Source organism: Notamacropus eugenii, chromosome 5 (genome assembly GCF_028372415.1).
Source record: "Notamacropus eugenii isolate mMacEug1 chromosome 5, mMacEug1.pri_v2, whole genome shotgun sequence".
NCBI lineage: Eukaryota > Metazoa > Chordata > Mammalia > Diprotodontia > Macropodidae > Notamacropus > Notamacropus eugenii.
In genome coordinates, this window is record NC_092876.1 from 2,900,196 (window position 1) to 2,914,153 (window position 13,958).

Below are 13,958 nucleotides of genomic sequence, written 5' to 3' on the forward strand. Positions count from 1 at the left end.
CAGAAGCTTTATTTTTATTAAAGGGGAAATTTACAGAAGGCTCTAGGAAGTCATGCTGGAAAATGGGTCATATTAAGAAATTCACTTCCCCTAAGGCTTTGTGGTATCCTGTCTTAATACCCAAGAATCAAATGTCTTTTTTGTGAGTTCAAAGCTTTGAATTAGAATTCTCTGTACCAAGTAAGAGTCAATTCTCCCTCCACAAATATTGAGTCATGAAAAGAACACGCCCGTGGATGGAAGTCAAGTTATACATTATTTCACAATTAGGAGTCAATGTGACAAATGGAGTATTTGGAAAGCCCAAGAATGATATCTGGGGAGAATAAGATTAATATCTGGGGAGAATGAGTTATGTGTCCATCAACTTACATGCGTGTGGAGCTAGGTGCTGGGGAAAATGGTTTGCTTTTGTGTATGCCCATGTGTGTACATGAGACTGTGCTATGTACTCACCTGGGAAATTCTGAAGGCAGTTGACCACCAGCTGCCACTTCATCATGAGCTTCCTTCACTATTGTCACAGGTGGATTATGGACCTTCATTGGGCTCACCATGAATGATTCTCGAATATTCTTTCTCTTTTTCTTTCTTGGTATCTCCTGCAATGCCTACTTAACACTCCAAAAAGATGAATCTATATAGCACAGTAATGGGGATGATCTTCTTTTCTCAGACTGGAGTTGGGGTCCTGGGTAACTCTTTCTTCCTCTACTTTTATGGCTTCACTTTGTTCAGCAGTCCCAGATCAAGACCAGTGGACCCAATTCTGATCCAGCTTACATTGGTTAGTACCATAGCACTCCTCTCTCAGGGATGCCCACTAGCAATCTTCTATTTAGGGAATGGATATGTCCCAGGAAATGCAGGTTGTAAAATGGTATATTACCTTCACCAAGTCAACCGGGCCCTTTCCATCTGTACCACCTGCCTCTTGAGTACTTTTCAGGCATTCACTATTAGTCCCAACAACTGGAGATTGGCCAAACTCAAAGTCAGAGTTCTGAAGTTCATCCGGCCCTCCTGTCTCTTCTGCTGGATATTCAGCATGCCAATATATATAACAAGATTAAGGAGTAACAGCAGCCACAGAGGTGGACTGGCACTCCTTTATTGTTACTAGGAACACATGTTTAAGGATATTTCCATCCTGCCCTCCCTTTGAGACGTCTTCTTTGTAGGATCGATGGTCTGCACCAGTGGCTAGATGGTATTTCTACCATACAGACATCATCAGAGAATCCAGTACATTCACAGACTGAGCATCTCCCCAATGACATTTCCAGAGATAAAGGCCACCCAGATCATGCTGCTGGTGGGCATCTTTGTTTCTGCTTATTGTATCAGCTGTGGCTTCACGTTATATATGGTGTGTGTGCTTCAGTCTTGTGCCTGGGTAGTGACTGTAACTATATTCATTGAATTGTGTTTTGCCACCATCAGCCCCTTTTTGCAGATTCATAGGGACAATAGTAGCTCTTAGTCTTGCTAAGCTTCCTGACTGAGGCTAAATCTCCATTCTCACAATAGCTGATGGGGTTTGGTAGTCAATGCACTTTTTCTGGAAAAGATTTCTTAGTGAAGATTTCTGGGAAGAACACAGACTGACTTGTCCCTGTTCCAGTGAAATGTCAAAATGGACAGGGATCTGTGGTAGTGCAAGATGTCAACTTTTCCCAATCCTAAATATACAAGACAGGAGGACTTGAATAAGGTCTTGGAACCAGTAGGGACAAAAGCTAACATAAGTTTGTGTATGAAATGTAAAGTCTTCTGTATTAGGTCGTCCTAACTAGACCCCAAACTCTCTTTCAAACATCATCAGATATTACTCCTCCTCGTGCTGCCTTCGACTCAAATCTTTTACCTTTTTGTCCCTCACACAAACTCTTTCTCCTATCTCCATTCTTTTGCACTGACCTTCTCCTTTACCAGGAAAAGTCTCCTTATCTCTTTATACTATCTCCTAGGGTCTCTCATTTTAATATTCCATTTAGGCACTCTCTCTATGCGACTCTTTAACCAATCTTTCCACTTCTTCTGACACTCCTTTACAAATCACCTTGGATTTAATGGCTTTGCATTTCTTTCTATTTATTTGCTTTGTCGTTATGTTGTATGCATTTATGTCTTTCCTGTGTCTTCATTAGAATATAAACTTCTTGAGGGAAGGAATGTTTTACTCTTTTTTCATTGTCACCCAGAACCTTGCACGTGGTAGTCTCTTAATACATACTTGTTGATTCATTGATTGCTATGTTGTCTCCAAGTAAGTGCACTGTCTTTCTGATACCCTCCTCACAGGAGTCCCCTTGGTACTATATTATCTGGCAATGAGCAGTGAGTCTTATGACCTTGCATAGCCCTCCATCACTCAAATTAAAGTCAACTTCAAGTCATGTCATCATCCTGATGTCATGGTCCTCTTAGAGAATGAAGGACAAGCACAATATGACAACGAACATTACCCTGTACTGAAGAGAATTCCATATTTGGAAGAAGTCCTGGCAGTTCCAGCTGTCTAGCTAAGATCTTTTGTAGTCAGCAGGGATTGACTGGTAAAGTCCCAAATCCAGAGGAACCAGCCCACTAAGATGCTCTTCTAGTTTGTCCCTCTACATATCTATTGGTCTGGGGGTACTTGTGGATCCTGTGGCTGTTTGTGCGAACGTGGTTTGTCCTTCATTCTCAAGGGAGCACTATAACATCAGGGAGATGATGATATGACTTGCAATTAACTAAAATGGGTGTCCTGAGTCATCTCTAGTCTTCCTGATGAATATCAGGCTACTGAACCCAGACAGCTCTGGAGAAGAATGGGAGGTTGGTGAACTTGCACAGCCCTCCCTCACTCAGATCAAAGTCAACTGCTAGTCATGTCATCATCTTGATGTTATGGTCCTCTTTGAGAACAAAGACAAACCAAGACATGCTATGTAACTGAAGCAGATACTGGTCCTTAGGCCACTTAGTGACTGATATCCCTTGAGGCAAAGATATGGGACAATGGTATACTTCCAATGTTCCAAAGAATGATTTCAAAGAAACAGAAAATTTTATAGAATATTCTCCCTACTTCACACTATTGATCCAATGTTCTGGCTTCAAGATTAGTGTTCCTTCTACTTTGTTATGCTCTGTCTTTAATATCAAGCATTATAATGGATTTCCTTTTAAAAAGATTGAATGACTGATAGATTATGTCAAAGATCTCCTTGCTTGCAGAAAAACACTTGAAAGAAGGAGGACAGGATGGAAGATCTAAGAAGTAATCCCTAACTAAAGTCATGCTTCATTCCATGCACCCACCTGGACACACATGCGTCCATGGAACATGCAGGACTGAAGGGAGGGAAATGAGTCAATAAACATTTATTAAGTGTCTACTATGTGCCAGGCATTATGCTAAGCATTGGGGACACAAAAACAAAGACAATCTCTGTCCTCAATGAGCTTATAAGCTAATGAGGGAAAGACACCCATGAACACAGAAATTCAAACAATGTAGTTGGAGGGAAATATGGTGAAATGGAATCCTAGAAATCCCCTAAACAAGGCCACAAAGCATGAAATCTAAGAACTGGGAAATGCTCATGACTCTCTTCTGTTCTCTCCACAAAGGCTCTTGAGTACAAAGTGGTCAAGGATCCCTCATGTAGAATTTACCCTATTGCATGGGGCAGACCCAAACCTAGGTACTTCATAGGAGTTTTCCAAGGAAAGGAGATATGATTGCCATGATGATCCTGGCCCCTTAGCTCATCTCACAGTAAGGGCTCTCATCATGTGCATTTCCAAGAACGTTCATGGGGGTCATTTTTTTTCATTTCAACCTAAACCATACCTGCAGTGGGACCTTCAAGGCCCCCAGGTAAAAAAATATAAGCAGCATGTAGATGTGACCAAAGAAACCATCATTTTCCTATGGCCCAATGTGGAAACATAGTCTCCCAACCAAGGGCTTGGGGTCAGTGACTGATGATGAGTCACAGTCCCATAGATCCTGGATTACCAGATCTCACTGGTCATATCTGAGTCACATCTGCCTCTCTTTCCCATAAGGAACATAACAAAGTTCTTCTCTCAGCTGCTGCAGCTGCTGACTCAGCACTCTTATGACTCAGGCTTAATTGCTGATGGGGATTGGATTCAGGGCCAAAGTTTCCACCCCCTTGGAGACATCACTGACTCCTGAGAAGACAATGTCACTAGTCCTGCTGGTGACATGATAATTACATCTCCAAGAGGGAGATGAGCTCAGACGTTGAGTCCCTATAACCACAGGCCAGGCTGCCTTTTGTGTGCTCTGATGGACAGGATCCCCATGTCCTTGACCACACAGCAGGCAGCCAGGTGAGTGTTGCTATCAACCTCGGGCTGACATACAGAGTGGGAGGTTGCCCTTAGCCTTCACTCTGAGCAGGGTAGGGAGAGGACGATGTCCTGGATGGCTTCCTGTGTGCTGGAAATGGGGCAACCTTGTCAACAAGGGCCTCCCCACAGGAAAGAGGATTTTCTTTTGTATAGTAAAGTATTGGAGGTTTCTGAGGCTGAGTGCAAACTCTGCTGCTGACTACTGGACAATGCTGGGTGAATCCCTGAGGGGCTGATCATGAAGGTTAGTACGATTATTAAAACCACCAGAACAGGCCCTGTTGTTCTTACCTCCTTGCCTTTTCTTGGTGGAGAAAAAAAATTATAAATCAGGAAAGCACTGGAAGTGTAACATAATTAGATTTCAGAGAAACTTTTGACAAAGAATCTCAAGGAAGATTTAGGATCAAGATGGAAGGAAATGGGCCATACTCTACAGGCCCAGCAGGTCCTTGAAGAGTGACTGGACTCAAAGATACTCTAATGGGCCAAGCCCATTTGGATTGAGTTAAGTTCAGGGTTCGAGCACCTCTTCTAGGCCTATAGATCTATGAGTTTTTGTTTGTGACTTCTCTCAAGGCAGTGAGGTCTAGTAAAAAGAGCTATGGTAATAACAATGGGAATTAAGCAGCATGTAACAATAAAAAAAGGATGTACAACTTGAGATTAGAAAAGCACTTTGTAAATGACTAATTTGATGCTCACAACAATGCTGGAAGGCAGATGCTATTATCATTTCCTTTTTACAACTAAGGAAACTGAGGCAAACAGAGGCCAAGTGACATGCCCATGGTCAGACAGCTAGCAAGTGTCTGAGGGCAGGTTTGAAGCCAGAGATGAGTGACTAGGTTTAGCAATCTATCCACTTTGCTAGTATCTGTCTTCTTCATCACCTCACTGCTCCTTGAGGGTAGAGCTGGCCCTGGAACCAGGAGGACATGAATTCAAGACCAGTTTTGGCCTCGAACACTGTTTCCCAAATAACTTTCCAAGGTGGAAGTTGCAGTGATAGTGCTCTTAGGAATTCACAGAGGAAAATTCCTTACTGGGAGCTCGCAGCACCAATATAATGCTCTGTGGAGGACATTCTGCAGCCACGTAGCACATGAAGAGAGCACTAGGAATGGAGTTCGGAAGACTTGAGGTGGCCTCAGACTCTTACTAACAGCACGACCCTGAGCAACTTACCCTCTGTTTTCCCCAGTTTTCTCAAATATAAAATGGGGATAATAGTCCTCCCCAGAGCTATTGTGAGGATCAAAGGAGATATTTTTAACATGCTTATCATACTGTCAGGCCCATAGCAAGCACTCAAAAAATATATTTTCCCTTCCTCTCTTCTCTTATTGGAACTTCCTGACTCTGGGTTGCAGGTGCTTTTCTTACCCCTAGTAAGGAGGACGTGGGTGCCCTGAGAGACATGAGCCCTTGGCTTGCTTGAATGCCCCTGAAAACCTCCTCTTCTCTGGGCTCCAGTTTTCTCAAGGATCTCATTTTTATGCAGAGTCTTCTGGGTCCTCCAACATAAGAGAAGTCCCTGTCTGGCCACTCTCCACCTTCTCCAGGGCCTTTTGAAAGTCTAGTACCAGAACTGTAGTGAATCCTGAAATAAAGTACGATAGGACAAGGGACAGTGGGATATTTCTTCAGGATTTTCCAGAAGCATGCTGCTGGGAATGTTGCCTAAGTGCTCATCTCCTTTTCTTGGCTAAACTACCAAAGCAGAGTCACCTGCCAGCCCACAGGTTCCACCGAATCATTCCGTAACAGGGATGACCCGATCGTGGCATCCTGCCTTTCATTTACAATTTTATGTTTTGTACGCATGTGGAAATCTTTGCATTTATCTCTACTAAATGTCTTCGGCTTAGATTCTTCCCAGTAATGCCAGGATACTTCTGGATCCAGCCACACTCCATTTCCCAAATAGAAGCCCTGCTTCTTAACAAAATAAAAAAAACATGGTCAGGTAGAAGAGATCAATACAGAGACTGTGTCTGAAAAAGTACATCCCATTCTGCATTTTCCAAGGATTGAGAGGAATTCTCCATGATCACAATATGGAAGTCATGATTTTTCTTAGCACTGATGAGAGGCACATATTCCAAAGCTCTTTTTCCTTTCATTATTGTAGTTCCTGTATCATTTGTTTATCTTATTCTTCTCTCTTCCTTCTCTATCATTTTACATATTCTTCCAAGTTTCTTTGGTTATATCCTTTCATAAATCATTTTACCTCAACTTCCTACACCATAATTTGTTGAACCTTTCATCAACTGATTCTGTATAAAGGTTACTTTTTTGTTATGTAAAAGAGTAACAATATTTTTCTCTGTATACTTTCCTCTTTTTCCTTCATTTTGAGCAAAATTTACACATGTAAATTTCTATATACACACGTGTAGTAGTGATTTTTGCTAAAGTGTGGGGACATATGAATAAAGGTATGTATGAATTTTGAGAGAGTAAGCAAACTTAACAATATTTGAACCATTGTGCAGTCAGTAGTGCATTAGTGTGTAAATCATTCTGGAATTCTTCCTAATATTTAATTTTAATCAAGATGGTACACTTTGTATAAAGTTAGAATGGGAGTTAATAAGATCTGAGTTCAGACACTTAAAAGCTGGACATACCACTTACTCTTCTTCTGTCTCAGTTTCCTCAGCTGTAAGATGAGGATCAACAGAATCACCTACTTCCAACACTTGTTATGATGATAAAAATAGATAACATTTTAAAGGGCTTTGATTACCTTAAATCGAGATACAAGTGTTAAATGTAGCTACTATAACTACTGATGTTGCTGCTGTCCCCAGAACCACTGTGGCCTTTTGTCACGATTGCCATTCCAAGGGGTGGAAGATTGAATCTCATCGTGCCAATAAGCATTGCTCTTTTTCTTAGTAATTTAGAGCATTGTGCCATGCGTTTCTTGATATTTTGCATTTTTCATTAGAAAACTTCTTGCTTACTACAGCTGGTTCAAGAATACGGAAACTGTCAGAATATTTGACCATATCAATAACAAAAGTAACAAAAATCATAGCATTACCTCAATTAGATGCCAAAAAAGCTTTTGGAAAAATACAGAACTCATTCCATTGAAAACACTAGAGAACACAGGAATAAATGGAGCTTTCCTTAAATGAAAGAAGCATCTATATAAATCATCAGAAAACATTATATGTAATGGGAATAAACTAGAAACATGTCCAATAAGATTGGGGGTGAAACAGGAACGCTCATTATCACCAATGTTATTTAATATGGTAATAGAAATGTTAGCTTTAACACTGGGAGGAGAAAAAGACATTGAAGGTGCTAGAATAGACTAGGAAGAAACGAAGCTACTATTCCTTGCAGATGATATGATGGTATACTTGGAGAAACCTAGAAAATCAAGAATTACTTGAAATAATTAACAACTTCAGCAAACTTGCAGAGTATAACATAAGTTCAGATAAATCCTTGACACTTCTATATAGTACTAACAAACCCCAGCAACAATAAAAGAGAAAATCCATTTAAAGTTACCAGAGGCAATATAAAATTTTGGGAGTCTACTTGCCAAGACAAATCCAGGAGCTATACGAACACAATTCCAAAACACTTTTCACACAGTCATCTCAATAATTGGAAAAATATTGGTTACTCATCGGTAGCCCAACTCATATAGCAAAGATAATAATTCTAAATAAATTAATTTACTTATTCAGTGGAACACCAATCAAACGACCAAAAAATGTATAAAGCTAGAAAAAAACATTAAGAAAATGCATCTGGGAGATCGAAATGTCAAGAATATCAAAGGAAATGATGAAAAGGAATGCAAGGGAATTTGGCCTGGTGATACCACGTATAAAACTGCAATATAGGCAACAATCATTAAAATTACTTGTGTGGTGGATCAGTCGAATAACTTAGGGAGACAAGACAGAGATGTCAATGAATATAGTAATCTGATATTTGATAAACCCAAAGATTCCAACTTCTAGGATAAGAACTCAGTATTTGACAAAAACTGCTGAAGAAACTGGAAAATAGTATGGCATACATTAGGTACAGACCAACATCTTACACCATAAACCAAGATAAGGTCAAAATGGGCATATGATATGAACATAAAAGATGATATTGTAAACAAATTAGGAGAACAAAGAATAGTTTATCTATTAGATCTATAGAGAAGGAAAGAATTTATGACCAAGCAAGAGAAAGAGATTATTATGAAATGCAAAATAAAAAAATTTTGATTACATTAAATTAAAAAGATTTGGCAAAAAGCAAGTGAAACCAAGATTGAAGGGTAAACAGAAAGCTGAGGAAAAAATTTTACAGCCATTGTCTCTAATAAAGATCTCATTTCTCAATATATAAAGAACTGAGTCAAATTTGTAAGAATACAAGTCATTCCCCAACTGATGAATGGTCAAAAGATATGATCAGGCAGCTTATAGATGAAGAAATTAAAGCTATATATAGGCATAGGAAAAAATATTCTAAATAACTATTGATAAGAGTAATACAAATTAAAACAACTCTGAGAAACCACATCTAACTACCAGATTGGCTAACAGGACTAAAGAAAGAAAAATGATAAAAATGGAAGACGTAAAATAGGAACACTAACGCATTATGGGTGGAATTGGGAATTTATCTAATCATTCTGGAGAACAATTTGGAACTATTCCCAAAAGGCATTGTATTCTTGCCATCTCTACTTACCCTCTTTTGCTTCTTTAAAAATCCTATTATTTTTGTCTCTAAACTTCAAAGTAGCTTTATGTCACTTATTTTTGTGTATCATCCCATTCCTTTTACTAGCATCCAAGTTTGTAAGACGCACAAACACAGGGTTGAGAGAGGATCATATAGCCCTTGAAAGGCAGTCCTCACAGTGACATTGCACACTTGTGTTTCATATACCATCACCCCTCCATATATAAACACATATGCTGTATATATATCCAAGATAATATGTGTATATCCATTGTGTAATAGATTATATAGATACATATAATATATCCATGTCAATTATACATTATGTGCGTATCTACTGTGTAATAGGTAATGTATCTGTAATATAAAAATTATGTGTGTACATGATTTCAGGTCGCATTTATTGTATATTGTATTTTGTATTACACAAATATAATAATGTACCTATTTGATATGTGTACAATGTTGCATTACATTTATAATGGATATATGTAATATATACCATAATATGCTGCACAGATACATATGTATGCATAAATACATGTCATAGATAACATATAACATGTTGCATGTAACATGACACGTGTTACATGTAACATATACAATGTATTGTATTTTTATACATATCTATATGTATACACAAGCACACTACAAAAAATCCTGAAAACTCCCAGTTAAGCCCTGACTAAAAACGATTCCTGAAGAGTGGTAAGCCAAGATAAGTTCTGCTTGATGGAGCAGACAAAGTCAGATCTGTCAAAGGAAAATAGAGGTTTATTCTTCAAGAAATTTGGGCCTGCCCTGTCAATTGACTTGTTGTGTCTCATTTGAGAATAAGTAGCTTTGCAGTTAGTGAGAAGGCTATGAAATTACAGCTGAAGAATTCCTCAAATGAAGTTATGTGAAGGCTTCCCATAGGGAGACTATGTTGTCACTGTTTGATTATTGTTTGTAAGTCATGTCAGTGGTGTCTGACTCTTTGTAACCCTAGTTGGGGTTTTCTTCCCAGATACTGGAGAATTTGCCATTTCCTTCTCCAGTTCATTTTACAGATGAGGAAACTGAGGCAAGCAGGATTAGTGACTTGTCCAGCAACAAGTAAGTGTCTGAGGCCAGATTTCAAATCAGGTCTTCCTGACTTAAGTCGCAGCACTCTATCCACTGTACCATCTAGCTATCGCTTTGAAAAAAAAAGGAAGGAAAGAAGGTAGGAAGGAAAGGAGGAAGGGAAGAAGGAAAGGGGCCATTCAAACAGTGGCTACAAGCTATGCAAAAACTTTGAGATGGGAAATTGAATATCATGAATGAATTTCAGTCACCAGGGAAGCTGAAAGAGAGAAAAGGAAAGGGCCAGGACACAGACTGACATAGAAAAGACCCCTGTAACTTGGTTAAATCTGGAGAGTGAAGCTAAGGCTTTGGTTGCATTGTTCACTTGGCTTTAGTTTTAAACCTGCAGAGCTTAGGGAGACAAAGGAAGGTAGGAATGATAAGTGCTACCATTTATGCAGCACTTTCAAGTTTGCAAAGTACTTTAAAAATAGCTCATTTTCTCCTAACGACAACCTTCAGAGATAGATGCTATTATTATCTGCATTTAGCAGAAGAGGAAACTGAGGAAAGCAGAAACTGATTGACTCAGTCAGGTCTTTCCCGCTCTAGATCCAGGGCTCTATCCACTGTATCACCTAACTGAATCTTCCTTAGATGTTCTAGCTGCCATCTGTACTGAAAGTATATTGGTTTGGTTTTTGTTTGTGATTTTTTCAGCAAAATTGATCAATACATTAAAAAAAGATGTTGGGAATTCTCTACACAATGCCACATCCCTGGACTGCCCACTTCTAGGAAAGTGTGAGGTGGTGATATTGAGGAAGGTTGTGGCTTGGTTGACGTCACCTCATTCACTGAGTATTTTGTTCCATCCTCTATCTCTTATCCTCCATTAGAACTTCGGACCCACATTTTTGTCCCAAATACTTCCTTGCTAGCCTACTATGTGCAAGGTATTCAAAGAGATGGAAGTGAGGAAGGTGAGCCTTGCAGTCACGAGGGACCTAAGTGCAAAATCAGAGAGATTATATGATGGAGATCATCTCATTCAATTTGTATAGAAACCAGCAGGTCATCTCATTGGGTGGCAAAACCAACTATGTGAAGAGGGATTTGTGACTGATAAGCAGAAAGGACATGGCCCTCCCCAGACTGTGTGAAGGGCCCACAAGCCCTTGGTGCCTCCTCTGGAGAGTCATCTTGAGGTTTTTGCTCTTGTCAATGACTTCTACATGAATTTGATTGATGAAATCTCATCAGATATCTACTTGAAAAAGGAACCTTAGAAGTCATCCAATCCAAACAACTAATTTTCCAGAAATATTCCAATGACATCTTTTTTGTTGAAGTGCAATAGAAAAGAAACAGGGCATGGTGAGCAGTTGGTCATTGCTTCCCTTTAACAACAAGCCATTGTTCAGGAAGGGGACACTTTATATGTCTAACCTTTAGTGACATTCACCTTTATGTACCTACTTTCTTAATTCACCCACAGGCGCATCTGTGTATGCATGCAGATATATTGGTTGCTCAGATCACCTATGTAAAAGGGAAAATACTCTCAGAAGACTCATCAAGATATTGACCTGACCTTGGCTTCTGCAAATGGTGGAATAGAAGCTTTGAAGGGCCACGAAGAGAGTAGCTAAGGTCCAATAGTGGGCAGCATACCATTCTATGATGACTATCTCAGCAAGGTCCACAGAGGTCCATCTGTCAATGAGAATGGAAGTCTCTTTAGAGTAGAAGATATTTTATTCTTTTTGTTTGCGTTTCCAGGGCCTGGAAGGCTCTGGCACCTAGTAAGTGCACAATATCCACCTTCCAACAGGTTGATCACTCAGTCAATTTATCAGTTGGGTGGTTCTCCCCAAGTGTGTGACCCAGTTGAATTTTTTTCAGCATCCCACACCATGCCTTGAAGGTCACCTTCCAAGCTGTATCAAGGCCATTCTCTATATCCAGGCAGGTGCTTACCATACAGAAAAACTTATAGGTGCTTGAAATCCTAAAGGGTCAGGTGAAGTCCTGGCTTCCCTCTGATTCAGGTAAGGGTATAATTCTAGATTTTCCCTGAGGATGTATGTTCCAGAGAGCTCTGTCCCCATAGGCTTTTCAGAGGTAAGGTCCAGGAGAAACTCTGGTGGAAGGGAGAACATTCACTTGGAAATGCAAGAGTCGAGCAAGTTAGGTTTGTTTCAGTCTACCTGTAGATTAACTTTTCTGGGACTGGAAGTCAATGGCCTCAGAATTAACCTTATGAAAGACAGGGTACCTCAAAGGTATATTAATAAGGATGCATTCTTGTGAGTGAGTATGTGTTTAAGAACATGGGGGTCAAAAATGGGGCCCATTCTTGTATGTATGATATGGCTTCCAGCAGATGGTAAGGCCAGCTCACACTGTGCCATTTATTTCCATCACCAATTTCAACAGAAGGATTATGGGACTTAATTTTGCTAAACAAGGAAATTTTCTTCACCACATTCCTACACCTTCTTTTCTTGAAAGGTCTCTCTGGCCCTGCCTGCAATTCTGTCTAACTTTCCAAGACTATGCTGTTACATGAAATGACCTTGGGGATTATCTTCCTTTCTCAGGCTGGGGTTGGGGTCCTGGAGAACTTCTTTCTCTCTTTTTCCATCTTCACTTTGTTCACCAGACAGAAGTCGAGACCCATGGACACCATTCTGGCTCAACTAGCTTTGGCCAATGCCATGTTGCTTCTCTCCCATGGAATGCCAATGGCAATATTGTATTTCAGGAAACAATATTTCCTGGGAAATGCTGGGTGTAAAATTGTATTTTTCCTTCGACGGGTTAGTCGGGGACTTTCCATGAATTACACCTGCCTTTTGAGCATCTTTCAGGCAGTCATCATCAGTCCTAACAGCTCAGTATTGGCCAAAATCAAAGTCAGAATTGCAAAGTGCATCAGATCTTCCTGCCTCTTCTGCTGGATCCTCAATGTAATCGTAGAGATTAATGGGACAGCATGTGTCACAGGATCAAGAAAGAGCAACCACAGCTACAAAGGGGGAGCTGATCTCCTGTATTGCTACTGGGAACATGTGCTTCCAGAGTTTGTTACCCTCTCCTCCCTGCGGGATGTTTTGCTGGTGGGAAGCATGGTCTCGGCCAGTAGCTACATGGTGTTTCTCCTTTACAGACACCATCAGAGAGTCCAGTACATTCACAGCACCAGCCTTTCCCTAAAGATGTCCCCAGACATCAGGGCCACCCACACCATCCTGATGCTGGTGGGCACCTTTATTTTTGCATATTGTGTCAGTTGTAGCTTTGTGCTCTATAAAGTATATGTTATTCAAACCGATTTCTGGGTGATGAACGTGACTACACTCATTACATTATGTTTCCCAACCATCTGCCCTTTTTTGCTGATTCACAGAGATACCAAAATCTCCAGGTCCTGCTACACTTTTTGATGGAGTCAATGTCTGTATTTATGTCATCTCCATGGATTGATCTTCTTCATACAGAATCCTTAGTAAAGACTTGTGAGAAAATCCCTGTACAGCAAAAGCTTAGCCAAATTGGTGATGATCTGTAGTTGATGAAGAGGGTATCCGTTCCTGAATCTTACCTAGAAGGACAAGTAGGCAATAGTGAGTCCTGGGGCTGCTAATGTCATGAACTGTGCCACTGAAATCAGTGATCTACCTTATTAAGTCTTCACAGTAACTCTCCTGCTTCTATGTTTCATTGTCGGTCAGACTTTTCAGTGACAAACCCAGTGACCTGTAATTGCAAACCCTGAATTTGGAAGAAGTCTTGTGTTTGTTCAAGCT

At 40.1% G+C, this 13,958-nt stretch overlaps 1 protein-coding gene and 1 pseudogene across 1 annotated transcript; both read left to right on the plus strand.

The window, feature by feature from the left end:
- Window positions 1–631: 631 nt before the first annotated feature.
- LOC140508474 (vomeronasal type-1 receptor 1-like) lies at window positions 632–1,501 on the plus strand (annotated as a pseudogene).
- An 11,203-nt stretch (window positions 1,502–12,704) lies between these two features.
- LOC140504548 (vomeronasal type-1 receptor 1-like) lies at window positions 12,705–13,595 on the plus strand. The gene has a single exon (XM_072609629.1). The coding sequence runs from the start codon at window positions 12,705–12,707 to the stop codon at window positions 13,593–13,595; it is 891 nt and encodes a 296-aa protein (XP_072465730.1).
- The last annotated feature ends 363 nt before the right edge of the window (window positions 13,596–13,958 follow it).

What these genes read in the sequence shown, in the direction of transcription:
- LOC140504548 (XM_072609629.1), top strand. Translation starts at nt 12,705, where the DNA reads ATGCTGTTACATGAAATGACCTTGGGGATTATCTTCCTTTCTCAGGCT.